The following is a 16,792-nucleotide window of genomic DNA, read 5'->3' as shown; positions in this document are numbered from 1 at the left end:
GGGACTTGTTTATGGTTGAAGCCCAGAGGGCTAAACCTGTATTGTTGTTTTTCTGATTTGTTATTTTATTATAGTTAATGTTTATTACTAGAGGTTGTTTTTTCATTTTTGCAATAAATAATGTCCCCAACCTACCACATGGGGGCACTATGGATAAACACAATTAAGTCTGATCAACGCCAATGAATGTTGCAACTTTCACAGCAAATTGAATACACAGGTTATTGTTGGGGCTTTTATTTTGTAATCAGTACGATTGGAAGCAGCTTTTGCTTGACACAAAACCATCAATTCTTTGCTCTCTTTAACTGCAACATAGTCACTGGTGGCTTTATTATATTAATAAAACTGTGTGACTGAGTAAATATGTAAAATAAATAACATATAAGACTGGATACAGGCCAATTCGAGAATTTTTAAGTCTTTATGCATTTGGTTTCCAGTGTAGGATTGACTGCACACAACGTTTTACTCACATTAAAATTAAGGGTGGTTCTGAATTATTTACCCTTACGTGTCCCTCCAGCAAAAAGAGCATTTGTTACATTTGGAAGCATATTATGTAGAAAACGCCAAACCTGTGCCAGTTTCATTCCCATTTTTGAAAAGGCTTGTATATAAAAATGTCCACTATATTTAGTGTGCAAAGAGCCCTCATTCCCTCTAAAGCCACCACCATCAAAGTGCATAACTGGAAGAATACTGTATGTCATAGGGGCATGTCATATCATATATTCAATACATACACAGGCCACTGGGTCGTGGGACAGCAACAACACATGACAACATCCAATGGAATTAGTTTGCTAAAATACACTACTACACCTGACCATACAGACATTATAATCGTTGAAAACCAAACAGCGGACAATTTACGAACAACTGAGCATGCAAAATATTTTCCAATTACATCCTTATTTAATTAATATCATATAATACAATAATGACTCAATGGATCATGACCATATATTATATTCAAAATCAATATATTACACCTCTATTTTGAGATACATGTGAATGACATGAGAGCATCACCTGTCTCAAACCCGATTTATAATTCGTCGTACGACGGTGTCGCGTGACAAAAACAGCCGAACTATGAGCTCACAACGCGCTGTGTCTGTGACGTGTTGTGAGCTTGTAGATCGGCTGTTTTCAGCATGTGACACTGTCGTATGGCGCCGTATAAATTAAGCATTAGTCGGAGGGATGAGTGGGTGGGGGGAGGGGGGGTGTCTAATATGGAAGTCCACCCTGGAGGGTCCAGTACCAGCATCGTTGTCTCTATCCGAGACCCTCTTCCTGACTCTCTGTGTGTCTGCGGCTGGTGCGTTTACGCTGCTGTCGTTGTTTGGGGCTGAGCTGTTCCCAGTAGGACTGGCAGTACTGGTTTATCAGTCTAATCTCCGGGGGGAAGGGAGTCGGGACGGGGGACGCTAGCGTTTGAGGTTGACGAGGGACACTGTGGTGTTGGTGGTTGTTGTGGCTGCTGCGTCCATGCGGGGGACCGCCGTTGCGAGTCGTCTCTTCGTCGTCCGGCGAGGTGAGCGCCACCACAATGTCTCGGTCAAGGATGCGCAGCGCCACGCGGGCCATGGTGTGTTTGAAGTTGTTCTCCGTGGCCAGGCAGTGGTAGAGCCCTGCGTCCGATCGGTTGAGGTTCTGCAGCAGGACGCCGTGGTGGGTCTTCACCACTCCGCCCTCGCGGTTGAGCTTCACAGCAAAGAAAAGACAAAGCAAGTCACATTGAGGGGACTGCAGGTTCAAGGTGGGTCTTCTGCAGGAATGTGGGTTATCTTTTGAATAGATCTATCTCTTATTGCTCACCACTTTCCTCCTGCCGTCTCTCTGGAAAAGCCACTTGACGGTGGTATGAGGGGAGCGAGGCTGACACTCTAGGAACGCACTGCTGCCCTCAACGCCAAACTGCATCGTTTCTGTCAAACGTTTTTCCACTGAACGTGTTGGGAAAAAAATACAAGAGGTGAGAAACAGGATAAACAGATATAGCCATAAGCCTTATTTGTGTGGTATGTGCTCTTACTCTGTGAGCCACCAGGGCACCCTTAACTGATATTTTTAGTGAGAATCCTCATTCTTACCCCAGAGCCCTTATTAACCACTTAAACCCATACTTTGTTGACCGGTGTTCCCTATGGGTCTGTACTCGGCCACCACATCGGCTATTTTGACTTGAACGTTTGCCTATGATATAGGATGTTAGCATATTATGATGACATGCCCAGAATAGGGACCCTAGGGTTCATGTGGTTAAAAAAAAACATAAAAACAGGCAAACCTTTGGCATTGAACCCTCTGCACAGCCTCAGTGGATCGCCGTGCTTCACATCCTGTCTCCTGCTCCTCCTGAGACAACAGAACACCATTTACAGGTTCATTTTAGGGCACTTTGTTCATGCATTTAATATACAGGACAGGACAGCATAGAGAGAGACAGGAAACTGAAGCAGAGAGGGGGGAAGACACGCCAGCTGGTATCGAACCAACAGGACATCGTAATTATGTGGTTGATGACACACCATCACGCCCAAGAAGATGAGCATTTAGAACTAAGTAGGGCTGCAAGCCTGCAACTATCAATATTTTCTTAGCGATTATTTGATTGAGGAAATAATCGAGAAGCGAGTAAAAAACAATCCATCGAAAAAATATTGTATTAAAATAGATTATTTTTTATAATTAATTAACTTCAACTAACAATAAAGTTGATCATTCACACATTGATGACACCACTCTCAGCAGCGTGTATGTATGCTACGATGTACAGTATATGGTGGAAATCTTCTACCCCCAATCGCTGAGGCACACGGAGGGAGTGGGTTATGCGCGGAGGAAGGGAGCCATCCATCATGGCTAGCCAACTCGGACAGTGCGCTTCGTTGATGCGCGAGGCTCCTTGGTGCAGGCACTCCATCACCTAGCACCTCACTTGGGTGCGCCTCACAAGCCTCAAGGCCTCGCTGTCGGCGCACCTGCCTTGTTCTCGACTCTCAAGTGATTTATAAAGTCATGCATTTCTTGCTATGGCGACATGAGATGACCTCTAACCTCTTGGTTGAAGGGGTGAATGCGGAGCAGCTTTCTCCATCCCAGGCACAGTAAGGGTCTCGTGCCAGGCAGCAGTCGGAACAGGCCCCTCCGTACGCTCCGCAGCGGTGCAGTGACACCTGGGTCAGCCCCGCATCTGATGACACATACAGCTGTTGCTGTTGGGGGGATGAACAAGACCAAATGATTCTCCATTTAGTATGCTGGTGAATGCATCAAATATCCATCACTGTCACTGTTTCACAGAGAGGACTTTCTCTTACCCTTTTGGAAGATATCTTCATTGTTTTGACAGCAGCCCTGGTCTGTGAATACAACGTTAAAAAAAAAGACATCACTATAGCTCAACATTTGAGATCAGTACTGGAGTATCTTTGGGACAATGAAATCTCTTAATCTCTAATATAATTTGTCGTACAAAGAACAGCAAAAATAGCCGATCTACAAGCTTGTAGATTAGCTATTTTTGCTATTTTACAAAATGTTAGCCTATATACTGCCTTAATGTGGTTACATTTACTTAACTTTATTGTGATTGTACATGTACAGCGAAATTTAGTTTTTGTACACGCAGAATGCAATGCTGTAAATTAAAAACACACAATATCAATTATTCAAATTAAACTAATCACAGTTACATACTTAAGACATACCCTGAAAACCTCGACTTCTTCCAAAGTGAGTTCCTCCATGCTGGTCGGGTCTTTGGGCAAAACGATAATCTTTTGGACCGTGCCACGATCTGTAGTGGAAGAAGGGTATATAAACAAAAGATCAATCATATTTTTTGGTACTTAAGTTACCTATAATTCAAGCAATCTGAATTAGTTTTGTGTCTTGACAACCTAGTTACTGGATCAAATCGTATGGTAGTTGCCTATCTCTCACCTGTCCCCAGGAAGAGCACCTCATACCGTCCATCCACTGCATCCACCTGGTCCACCACCAGGGCAGTGAAGCGGTAGTCCACGCCGGTCCTCACCACTAGAGGGCGACGTTGGATCGGATACACTGGGTGGTGCATCAAGGGATGAGCTCTGATGAAGTTCACAGCCTCGTCTGAGAAGTGTTTGGATGAGTGGATTCCAGGGGTGAACGTCCCTCCCGGACACTGGGTACAGGAAGAAGAGAGAGGTGATGTCTTATAATGTTGTAAAAATATGAACAAATGTTGTACCCTGCATGAGTCTTTGAACAAAATAACTGATGCTTTGAACAGATGATTAACTTTTGGGGCAAAAACCTCAATGTCAACATCATCAAGGTCAAGATTACACATTTCAGGAATGGAGAGATGCAGAACAAGGCAGAGAGACAGACAGAGAGTTTACAAATGTAAACAAATGTACATTCGGGGTCAATGCAATCCGTGTGTAAACCCCCATTTGATTCTTGATTCATATGAGACGTACTGTTCCAGGCCGAGGATAGGGGATCTTTCCTGTATATTCCGTCCATTGGTAATTGTGTCCATGCTTGTGGGCGAAGGGGCCATTGAAGACATTGCGTATATCAGCCATGGAATACACACACACTGCTGAACCCTTGAACACAGAGCTGGAACACAGGGGGAGAGGCAATCAGAAACATAAAACAGATAAATGGCTGTGTAGTACGATATATATCTGAATTCTCCACATATGGTTAATCTGCTCACCCAGCTGTAGTGAAGAGAGCATAAACCACAGGGTTCCTTTCATCTTGCGTCGGCTGGATAAACACATCCCCTGGAAGATATTTAAATGGCCCGATCAATAACACAAACGGCTACAATTACAACACAGTTGGTCTATTTCATACTCGAGCAAAAAGAGCCGATCTACAAGCTCAAGCCACACCTGGCCTGGGGGTGCAAAGCCTACCCACGCATTCACACCAAATTCGTCATTGCTGCTATGACAACTGAATTTCACCTGCGAGATGCAACGTATTGTGAGCTCTGAATTGTAGGTCTGCTATTTTTTTAAACCTTTGAAAACTTTAACATTTTTTAAATGTTTGTCGTTCACCATATCGGTATCTGCCTATATTTACTTGAAAAGCCAATATCATTATCAGGCCGATATCAAAATATTTTTAGCCTGTATGAACTTTCAGTGGTGAAAGCAGACACTTGGAAACAGTGTGTGTGTTCATCAGTAGGTCTAATATATCAGGTAATAACAATGCACTGGTTTCTTTTTAGAATTCTATATCTGCACACAGAATTACACTGACTATATAACAGGTGTAAGGTAAACCAGACTGTTAACTTGTATTGCAATATCGGTATCGATCGATTTGACCATGCAATTAATGACCATGCAATTAATCATTAATCTCATTAACTTGAGAGCGTAAAATGAAACCAAATGGACCCTTACGGGTCCATTTGGTTTCAATTTACGCTCTCAAGAGTTGAATTACCGATAAACATCTGCATTACTTAATTAAAGAATTGTTAATTTGATCAACGTGTGCCTGTTATCTCTCATATGGTACCAACAAATATGGGCAGAGTCACTGCCCATATTTCGCCGCAGACTGAAAACCCACCTCTTCAGGAAACACTACCCTTCCTCTCTGCCTGACCTACTTGTTGTTAACTAGTTGTACGAACGCTTGTTTTCTATTGCTGTATTGTTTATTGGATTATTGGATTGTTTATTGGATCTTGTTTAGTCGATACACTTATTTGTTTTAGCTCATGCTAATTTGATTTAGCTATTTTGTCTCATCTGTTTAAGGAAATAGGTAGCTGATATATTGCACTTTTACCTTAGCGCTAGGTATACTCTTGGTTGCTTGTTTTTGCAGAAAATGCACTAAAGACTTCTGGTGATTAGTAGTTTTCGTTCCCTACCTATGTTGAATACACTTATTGTAAGTCGCTTTGGATAAAAGCGTCTGCTAAATGACTGTAATGTAATGTAATGTAACATCAATACAGCATGGAATTGTGGACAAAATCGTATCCAACGATAACAAAATGTTCTATTCTTGGGTCTGAGAGTCCAAATCTCATCAAATGGTGGTCCATGGCTCAAATGCCGAATAAATAATGGACCTTGATATGAAAGGGGTTGAAAACCACTGGCCTATTCCCCAAAATGGTCAAGTGAGTGATTTTATTGCAGCATTACACAGTTCATCAAACGCCGTCTCCACGCCGTCCTCTCCTATCACGGAGCAGATGAGACGAGCCTTCAGGTACGTGGTCCAGCGGTTCACCAGGGACTTCTGACCGCCCTCGTCGTTCTGCTCAGAGAGTTGGAAAATAATGTTGGAGCTCAATATGAAACCGTGTAGACCAGTGATTCACAACTTGCGGGCTAGGGCCCACATGCCCACTTGCAACAGGCAAGAGGGTGCTGCAAGTGGACCCCCAAGTAATTGGCAAAACACTAACGTTTTAATGATTATATAACAATAATATTCAAAAGTAATTGTTTAAAAAATGACATTGTTTTCTTTAAAACCTTGAAAATGTTGTTTTAACAGTGATACTGTACCAATATTTCTTTTTTAAATGTATACTACGTGGGTTCCATTGATCCAATTGATTGATCGATTGATCATTAAAATAAACATGTTCTGAAAATGCATGCGGCCCACCCATCTGACGGCAGCCCATCTGACGGCGGCCTTTCGGCTGCCGTGTTAAGTCGTCAGATGACTGATGACTTAACACGTCAGATGACTGATGACTGATGACTTAACACGTCAGATGACTGATGACTGATGACTTAACACGGCAGCCTTTCGGCTGCCGTGTTAAGTCATCAGATGGGTGGGCCACGAACGCCGTCAAGATTTTCAAGTGGGCCCTCATCCAGAAAAGTTTGGGAACCAGCGAACCGCTGAATGATGTGTAGACTATAGTGTCCGGCGTTACGTGACTTCCTTTTCAGTGTGTGTGAGACTCACCAGACACACCCTCCCCACCCGGGCCACCACGCCAGGACTCGACCCGCCACCCGAATCCAGAGTCTTCTCACGGAAGAAGAAGTAGAGCTTGTCATCGTTCCTCTCAGCACTGTCAGGGATCTGTTGGATCGTAATAAACACGGGCTCTAGGAGAGAGAGAAAGAAAGAAAGAAAGAAAGAAAGAAAGAAAGAAAGAAAGAAAGAAAGAAAGACAGAAAGAGAGAAAGAGAGAGAGAGAGAAAGAGAGAGAGATAGTTGTCAAATACAGGAGAGAGAGAGAGTTGTCAAATACAGTGAAAGGAATCATAAAACAATCACTTTGATCATTTATTAACAACATATTTTATATCGACGCACACGCACTGACTCACCATTCATCCAGCGGGAGTCATACTGCTCCGTTCTGATCACTGCTCTGCCCCCCATGGTCCTAAAGAGAGCTGCGTCTGTACTCATAAAGTCAATGTGGACTCCAGCGTAGAGGTTCCCATCTGCACAGATGTGATAAGACCACAACAGAGACAGGACAGATTGTGGTTCAAGGGAATTCAAAGGTCTGGTGTTATTTTAGCCTCCTGAGACGAATGTACTGAACCGTATAAAAAGAAATCAGTCTTACTGATCAGAACAGCAATGTTCTCCTGGTTGGGGTCGTAGGAACATTTCCCCTTCCCCGAGTCGACATACCCAGGAACCAGCCTGAAAAGGTAGTCCTGCCAAGACACATGATAAAATGAGCGGAACCCGTAAAAATAGACTGCTAAAATGTCACAAGGGAATATGGAAAATTAATATTAATGTTAATATGATGAATCAGTGGCCCAGTTTGTACTCCTGAAATATTTATGTTCCCAGCTCTACTGCAGGGAAACTTTGCTGTAAAGCAGGGGTGGGCGGTTGTCTCTTTTTGATCTATGACAGGGTGATTAGACTGGGCTAAATGAGGTGATCAGAAACAACTATTATTAACCGTTATTGTTTGATGTGCATGTGGTGCCCCAACGACCCTCCGGGGTTATGGGATAGGTGAAGGTGAAGGTGAAGGTTTGATGTGCATAAAACTTTTCTCCCTAGATAATCAGAATTGATTCCAATTTCTTCTTTGTTAGGTTTTATTATTATTAAAGGTAGGGTAAGTGATATAATTTTTTGTTAAAATAAGTGTTTTCTGATAATAATTCTATATTGATATAGAATGTTTGTTCAGTAACAGGAGTCTCCCTGTCTCTCCAGTTATTTAGTAAGCAAAAAAATGCATTTTCAGGTCGGAGTACTAATTTTAACAAATCAAGAGAGAGAACTCACAGGATACAGATGTGAAACAACAAGTGAAATTGGAAGTGATGGCACTAAGAAATGAGCAGACAAAATTGGAACTGGAACTCTACAATTGAAGCTGATAAATAGGTACTCTTTCCTGATTGGCTGATGATGCAACCCACCTGAAAATGTATTTTCTGTTTATTAAAGAGCCCGAGAGACAGGGAGACCCCTGTTACTGAACAAACACTCTATAGCAATAATTACTATAGACATAATATAGTGCTTTAACTTTTTAACAAAATACTTTTTGTTTTAACCAAAAAATATCACTTATTCTACCTTTAAATTGACTTATTCTATGCTTGTATTATTTTATTTTGCCGTCTATAATAAGACTTGTTTTGAGGGTTTAAAGCTATTCTTTGGTGCTCACCTCAGACCTCCATCCTCTGTTGATGAAGGTGCAGATAGGTTGGTACGCTCCGGTTCCACAGGTGTACAGGTGAGTACGATTCCATGGCTCGATCAACCGCACAAAGTTGGCACACTCTCCCTGGGAATCAGTATCAGAATCATCAGATTCATCATCATATTGTCACATCACAGGTTTACAGAAGTAAAAAAGTGGGTGAAATTCGTTTTCGTGCATAGTTCCCATTGTATCGTTATTTCCATAGAAAAAAAAAGAAAGGGAAGAAGAAGAGAGGGGGGCAAGGGGGAAAGGAGATCAAAGAAGTTATCTACATATTTACACATGGTACCTGAGATAAGATATAAAGGTGCGTGAGCAGCATAGCAGCAGACGTATACTGTGCATGATATACTTATGGACGTTAGTTAAGGTGCTAGACAACAAAACACAATAAAAAGACAAAATTCATTGCGTTGTACATGGGATTAAGGTGCAAAATGTCAGTGCGTGTCGACCGCATAATCCACATAAGGTAGACAGACACTGGGAACCAAAGGGAGTAAAGCCTTATTTATACTATGCTATTTTCAGCTATCAGAAAGGACAGTTGCTTCCTATATGAGAAAGAATCAGGATATAGAATCTTGAGCCCACCTGTCTTCCCTTCCCAGTCATCTGACATTCTCCCTTCCTCTTTGCAGATGCAGGCCAGTGGATCTATAGGGACAAACGTACAGCAGCTGTCAAACACCAGGGATTATTACATAACTGAATAGCAATAATAATTATCCAAAGAACAATGCCAATACCAGATACCAGGAACCGATACCAGATACTGGATTCCAGATATGGAGGTATAATAATTACACCACATTCATACCAATAATTAATACTCATAGGGAAATTCCAGCCTCTTCTTTTACACGTAAGCCTGAAACGCCTGAAAGCCTGAAGACATTCACATGCAAGACCAATAGACCTGCAAGCGCAGAGAGTTGGTGGGAGTGATGGGCTGGAAGTAGTAACACCCAGGAGCAGTTTTCTCCTGCTACCAGTCCACACTCCATACTGTGGTTTGTGCTGGACTTGAACCTGTGACCCTCCAGTTCCTAAACCCATTTGGACTGAGTTACTACCGCCCCATTATAAGAAAGTACAAGCTTGTAGCGCTGGTGCATAGATGAGGATCTATGCTGACACATGTACAGCCACTGTTGGATGGAAGTGAGTTTGCACATGGGGTCCCCCAAGTTGCCAGACTACAGATTAGTGCACGACCGATATATCAGTCTGGCCGATAAATCAGCCATTATTTAACTTTTTGGACGACAAGCATTGGACCCAAAACTCTGGCACTGACTTGCTCTATTACAGATGCTCTATTATTACAGATGCCTCTCAGGGTTTTGTATTTATGCAGTGGAGAGTTTCACAGTTTAATATCTCTCAAGCTTTTTAAGCTGTTTTGTGCTTCTTCTTCTTCAACTTCTATTAATTGTGTGAGGTTCAAAAATGGGATGATTTGTAGAGATAGAAGAAGGTAGACCTTTACTTACTGGGAAATTCAGTTTCAGCTTGAACCAGCAGATGGTTGCTCAGAGGCGCACCGGGAGGAGCTGCTAAGGGGGCTACATGCTTCCCATCTGACGTCCGAACTAGTTCGGATAGGGTAGGTTATAACTGCAAAGTTATATCAATAAGCGCCAGCACACCTTTATTGTCCGAATTTAGTTTGGACGGTTCCGACAGTGTGATTGGTGGATGGTCTAAATATATTTATTTTTATTTCCGCATTCAGACCAGGCTATTTTGTCAGCAATGAAAGCAATGTGAACAGACGTTGGCTGAGGAGTCTACTGTCCCCCTCTAGTGACCATGCACAAACAAACTGTCGCAAGAAATAGAAAACATCCATGCCGCCGTGACAAATGTCCAAATGTCCGATATCCGATAAGTATTAAAATAACCATGCTAGATGTACACGCTTGCTCCAGCGGCTGGAGACAGAGCAAGCTACACAGCTGTGATTAATTTAATTCCATCAGATTACTGAGTGGGGGCAGGTGGGGAGGAAGCACCTCTCAGAACAGTTGGCAGTATGGAGTATGAAAGGTGTCTTGTCAATAGGAACCTTTTTTCTTATGGGCCACAAGAAGTTTGTTCGGACGGAAGCATGTAGCCCCCTTTAGGAGTTAAGTGTTTTGCTCAAGGACACTTCGTCATGTATGCTGGGTGCGCCGGGCGTCGAACCAGCGACCTTCTGATCACCAGACGGCCTCTCTACCCACTAAGCTACAGTGACCTCAATTACAAGATTACAGGATTACAAAGGTGTATAAATAAGTCTTTGTTTCATTTCTTAATTTAGCAAAAACCCAATGTAAAATTCCATTGGAGATCTGCTGTTGGAAGTTGGAACCCATGGCACAAATTACTTCCAGACAACCAGGATACCAGGGATAAAATGGACCCTTACGGGTCTGTAACTAAGAGTGTACAAATGTATGTAAGCCTTTGTTTCATATAGAGCTTAATTTCTTTAGAAAAGCCCAAGATCTGATACTGTACACTCTCAAATGAACATTTTAGACAGTAGATTAGGGTCCCAGGAATAAAATAAACAAATGTATCAAATGGGGGTCCATGAATTTTAAAAGATTGAGTCACTGTATTAGAACCTAAAAGAACAGATCTACAAGCGAAAAGCATATATGTCTTCTTTTTTAAAAGCAACACCGTCGTACTACAGAGTATAAATGAGGCTTAAAATACGTACAATGAGGGGCTCCTTGTTGACATTCTGCATGTCCAGAGCCACCAGGTACTCTCTGCTGCCCAGGTAGAGACGGCCTTGATCCTGGTCCATCAGAAGGATGCGATAGTCACTGGTGTTGAAAGAGAAACTGAATGGTCTGGCTGCGCGGGTCTCCATCAACTCTGTGGACCAGAGTGCACACATGAAGTAATACATCCACAACACATAGAAGCTTACAAATACACACAAACATAGAAATGCACATGTATGTGCTGTTCACTATCACCATTACTGCAGTCACTTAATTCACCTGCACTATAAATGCCCAGTATACTGTATATAGTACTACATTTGATCTTTTAGTCTTGATTTATTTGGTATTTTATTACTTTTACTTTATAATGATGAAGAAACCACAAAAGTCATGTATTTATGAAGATTTAACAAATAAAATGTTGAAACTTGAACTCTTAAATGAAGCATCAATGTTCTATGTCACATTATGTAAATTTTGCAAATATAACTGCAGGCACTGCAATGTCATGCTCTTATAGTGATGAGTGCAATACTGCAACTACTACCAGGTCCTTATAGAGACGATCACTGTCCTCACATATATTAGTCCTTATAATTAATATTATTTTTCAATTTTAGATGTTAATCTCCATTTATTTGATTGTGAAGGGTGTAAACATAAAGAGCAGTACATGACCAATACAATATCCTAACTCACAGTATCTGTCCATCTGATTCTGAGAACATCAACAGTTGAAAAATGGTCACAAATAATTACAAACACATTTATAACCAGTCAGCAGGGGGAGCAAAGTTGTCCCTTTCTTACGTGTGCACACTATTTCTCTGGCACGCACACATGAAATGCCTCATTTTTTCTAATGACTTCACAACCCTCCTAGAACCACGCCATTCTCACTTGTTTTCAGTCAAATGTGTGTCAAAGACTAAATATAACCCGTCTCAGAGCAGTTTAAGAAACAGCGTTGCTTTTAAGATCTCAATATTTCATGCCCTCCAAGTGTGATGGAGTTTAGGCCACTAAATGCCCCTGCAGAGCTCAGTGGAAAAAAAGGCATGTTTCTAAAGAAACCGGCGGCCCGATTGCACTCTGGGATAATTCCTCACATCACGGGCACGGCTGTGTTCAGCAGAGCATGAAGTTGTTAAGACATGTTGAAAACGGGGGAAACGTCTCTGCTCTTTTGTTTCACAACGTGTTCTCCCTGAACGCTCTGATTAAAACATTTTCATTTGCTGCAAGGTAAATGGACGTAAATGGACTTTGCTCTGCAGCACTCTACTTCAGTTCAAAATGTAAATTGTTTCAACCAGTTAAATCCCCCCCGAGGCAAAATCCCAAGTCTTAATTTAACTGTTAAGACCCAGGATTTACTGTGTGTACACAGTGTCAGTCATGCATAACCACCTAACTATCCTTTGACGCAATGCTTTCATTTATATTGACATCAGATAGTAATCTGTGTTGTACAATTACAATTTGGGCATTTAGCACACACCCTTATCCAGAGTGACAAGTGTGAAATCAGAGTAAGCTGAGTAAGCCTGATTGAACCCTAGTCAACAAACGACAGGGTAAATAGTCACATAAATAGAGTACAAAGAGAACTGTAGTGCTTCAAAGAAACTAGGATACCAGGTAAACATCAAACCTAGCATCTGTCTAACAACATGCTATCTAAATAACATTCTCAGGATTTGTGGTCAAGCTCAACAAATCCAAGTAACAAAAACATGTTGTGCAACATATTAGTAGTGGTAAAATCAGCGTTACATCCATTTGGTTCCATTTGTTCACTCTAGGAGTTAAATTAACACTGAGGATTTCCCTTGTGTACAATGTGTACAGAGAGAGTCTTAACATATGGCTAAGGCATGTGAACGATAACAGGCCCGCAGTCACATAACAGATCACAGATCAGAGACCTTCGGGCTTTGCAGGCAGGCAGCGGGAAGAATATCTTTATTTACATCAAAGTGCCTCTGCCATCTTTTCCTTCTGAGGTCAACGTTAACAGGATGCAGTCGACGTGCCACTAAAATAAGCCATGCAATCGGATCTCCGGGCTGACAGGACAGGGGTTGGGGTCTTAGGGAAGGTGGGGCCAAGTCCGGTTCTGTTCCTGAGAGGTAAACACAGGATAACAAACCTTCTAGCCAAACTCCACTAGGGTTATAGTGGATTCAGAGCAGTGGCTAAAACTAGCAACACCACACCCCTAGACTGTGTACGATCGATGTCCCCATCCTCTGTAAATAGCAGACAATGTACTGGCATCATCTACATCTAGTAAACATTCACAAAACACTTATCCCCTGACAACATTCTAACAACGCTGTTATGGAACTTTGTTCCAAGTAACAGGATCACTTAGGCCGTTACGAGTTTCCATGGCACAAAGTGATAGCAAGTTATCACTAGAATGCTGCTGGAACAATTACCTTGTCCACACTGAGCCTCTCTAAGACAGCTGTTCTCAAAGTGGGGTCTGGGGACCCCCAACGTACGTTGAGGGGGTTCCAGGGGATCCTCGGTAAAATGAGGAACAGTTTAATTTAATTGTTATTTAGCCCAATAAGAGAATCTATGAGAATGACTAATCAGATCATAGGTTTCACTCTCTCCACTATGTAGGGAAAAATAAATTCTGCACACCAGGCAGCAACGGTTTCCAATTTATTATAAAGTTGAGTGACATTTTGAGCACGAAGGCTCTTCCTCAAACTTTATTATAAAGTCTGAGCCTTGGTGCTCGAAACGTCACTCAGCTTTATAATAAATCTTTGGAAACGGGAGCTACCTGGTGGTGTGCAGATTTTATTTTTCCTGCATGGTGAAACTTTTGTTGATTCAGCACCCTGCCAAGTAGGTCTGGGATGAGCGTGTCTTTTGCATTTTTTCTTCATTCTCTCCACTGTCATCTAGTCCCCCACATGCAGTATAGGCAATTCTGCACTAAATATATTCTAACAACAGAAATATATGCTCTTATGGGTGTCCCTGACACAACATCTTTTCAAAAGGGGGTCCACATCCGAACATATATCAATTTGGGGGTCCTTGAAATGAAAATGTTTGAGAACCACTGCTCTAACCCCGTAAACCCTATATACCAGGGGTTTTCAACTGATTATGAACCAGGGACCAACATCCTGACTAAGAATCAACCTGCGGACCACTGATGTGTTGGGTGAGGATATGGGCTAAGATTAGCTTTTTGTTAACATTTGCTATGCATCCCATGTCTATAAGGCATTATAATTGTCTTATAACACAATTATAGTTATACAAACTCAAATACTCATAAGCCTTTATAACACTGTTTCTCAACCAATGGTCCATGGACACATGTTCTTAAATAATGACTGTTAAGGGCTTAATATAATTTGTTGCACGATACTAACACATTTGACCAAGCCCTTGATTAACAGTAATTATTTAACTGAAATATTATGCTAGTGGTCCAGAGCTCAGAAAAGATTGAGAACCACATTCCTAATCCTACCCTTATTATGTTCTGTTACGTTATCCAGCCTTCCATATTAAACTCATGTTAACTGATAAACTGATTTGTAACTTATGTATGAGCGAGCAGACACATGCAATTACTGTATATGGGCACATTTCCTAATAATGACTCAACCAGGCAAATCGGTACACTTTCCCTTCTTGAGATTCTAATTCCCTTTTCTGTGCAAGTTCTTGACCTTCTACTTCCCAGTAACTGACAACATTGACTCGTCATATTAGGTCACCGGGTCATTTAGTGCACTGTTTCTCAACTAGTGGTCCATTGACCACTAGTGTGTGGTCCAAATGTTCGCCCCAGAATAGGGATGCTGGGTTCAAAGTGAAGATACAGAGATACTGAACGCATTGAGTGAACAAGAGATTCTAGAATGTGGCTTTTATCAAACAACATATTTTGCTGTCTAGCAATCCTGAGTCACAGTTAAATCAGAGTCCGTCAGTCCTTCTGAAGTGTGGATCACACAACTTCCCAGAGACAGCGGAGAACAATGTGAGAACTCTATCCCCTGCAGGCCTCTGGTACCCAGATTGTCACCAAGGCGGGCATTTTCATTCAGAGAAGTCACATGCCCACCCCGACCCCCCTCCCAAAACCTCCTCCACAGGCGCCTAGGAGAACAAAGAGTGTCCCTGTCACAAACAATGAACAATAAATCCTTCCAATGGCAGAAAACAGAGTTGGGGAGTAAATCCCACTTTTCCACCGATTCTCTGGGATTCGGGGGAAGGGTTACTTATTGACTCCTATGAATGGACTGATTTTGGCGGCCTACGTGTCATAATAATAACTTAGCACTTCTCAGTTGTCACTTGTTGGCCCGGCTATCGCATATATTACCTCAAGTATGACAAAAACTCTCTTCTACATTAGTGTGCGCACTATAAGCTGTTTGCTGAATGAGATTAGTGTCAAGGGTCAAAGGCAGTGCAAACTGCCTTCAAGCTGCAAAATAAATTGTGTTGAATTCACCTTTGATTTCAGTTTCAGTGTAGAATCTATTGTAGGCACATACAATTGTTGATTTATCACAGCTGTCAGAACCCTTTGAGGCCAAAGTCGGTCTGTGTTATTCACCTCAACTTGGGCCATAACTCTTTCATTTTAAAAGCAAAATGACACTTTTGGTAGAGGTCGTAACCTTGCCATTATGTTACTCCAAATATTGGTGAGATATCTTCAGTAGTTGCTCCATTGATTAGAAAATGATAATCCAAAACATTTTCGCAGTTACGCTGCAAGGTGCAACAGGTCTCAAAGCCAAACGTTTAGCACATAAATGAAAGCAAACAAAGCAGATCCTGACAATACTGTATGTGACATTACAAAACCTTTTTATATATAAAACAGTCCACTTCCTGTTGATTATTTTACTATTTGAAGATTCGGATCCAGATCTGCGGATCCAGTCCAGATCTTCTTCCTAATTGAAATAGTGAAATCAACGAAGTTGACATTTTTATTTAAATATTGAAACTATTTTCACTATCCGTCATACGATGAGGTATGTCAGGTATGTGTGCGGGTGTGTGTAGTTAATATATTTGTTGGAGGGGGCTTTTTTGCGTTTTTATTTTTAGATGGGATAATAGAAAGACAGGAAACTGAGGGTAGAGACAGGGAAGGACATAGAATCGATTAAGCAGTGTTTACGACGCTATCCGGTCATCCACCGGCGTGCCACCACAGGCCTGATTCTAACTAGCTGCTCATGTAAATCAAACAGGTTTTTTATATACAGTAGTTATCGGTGTCTAACAAGACGCCAATCATGTGAACACAAATCTGTAAAGCAAAGAACATGAAAGCTACGAGCAATTG

The 16,792-nt window shown here is 41.7% G+C and overlaps 1 protein-coding gene across 1 annotated transcript in view; it reads right to left on the bottom strand.

The window, feature by feature from the left end:
- Positions 1–122: 122 nt before the first annotated feature.
- The window catches only part of sema3ga (sema domain, immunoglobulin domain (Ig), short basic domain, secreted, (semaphorin) 3Ga), a 21,128-nt gene continuing 4,458 nt past the window's right edge, over positions 123–16,792 (bottom strand). The window contains exons 3-18 of the mRNA XM_080444967.1: positions 11,427–11,587; positions 9,305–9,367; positions 8,672–8,791; positions 7,595–7,688; positions 7,347–7,466; positions 6,976–7,121; positions 6,192–6,306; positions 4,727–4,796; positions 4,482–4,626; positions 3,958–4,180; positions 3,723–3,811; positions 3,333–3,374; positions 3,070–3,227; positions 2,300–2,367; positions 1,828–1,955; positions 123–1,713 (exon numbers count right to left, since the gene is read on the bottom strand). Of these exons, the coding sequence (XP_080301093.1) occupies positions 1,285–1,713; positions 1,828–1,955; positions 2,300–2,367; positions 3,070–3,227; positions 3,333–3,374; positions 3,723–3,811; positions 3,958–4,180; positions 4,482–4,626; positions 4,727–4,796; positions 6,192–6,306; positions 6,976–7,121; positions 7,347–7,466; positions 7,595–7,688; positions 8,672–8,791; positions 9,305–9,367; positions 11,427–11,587 (2,171 nt within the window). The 3' untranslated portion in view covers positions 123–1,284. The remainder of the gene's footprint in view (positions 1,714–1,827; positions 1,956–2,299; positions 2,368–3,069; positions 3,228–3,332; positions 3,375–3,722; positions 3,812–3,957; positions 4,181–4,481; positions 4,627–4,726; positions 4,797–6,191; positions 6,307–6,975; positions 7,122–7,346; positions 7,467–7,594; positions 7,689–8,671; positions 8,792–9,304; positions 9,368–11,426; positions 11,588–16,792) is intronic.

This window comes from Gymnoscopelus braueri (genome assembly GCF_963280865.1).
Source record: "Gymnoscopelus braueri genome assembly, chromosome: 12".
NCBI classification, from domain to species: domain Eukaryota; kingdom Metazoa; phylum Chordata; class Actinopteri; order Myctophiformes; family Myctophidae; genus Gymnoscopelus; species Gymnoscopelus braueri.
The sequence above is the reverse complement of the archived record's forward strand: the minus strand, read 5'-3'. Positions and strand labels throughout refer to the sequence as shown.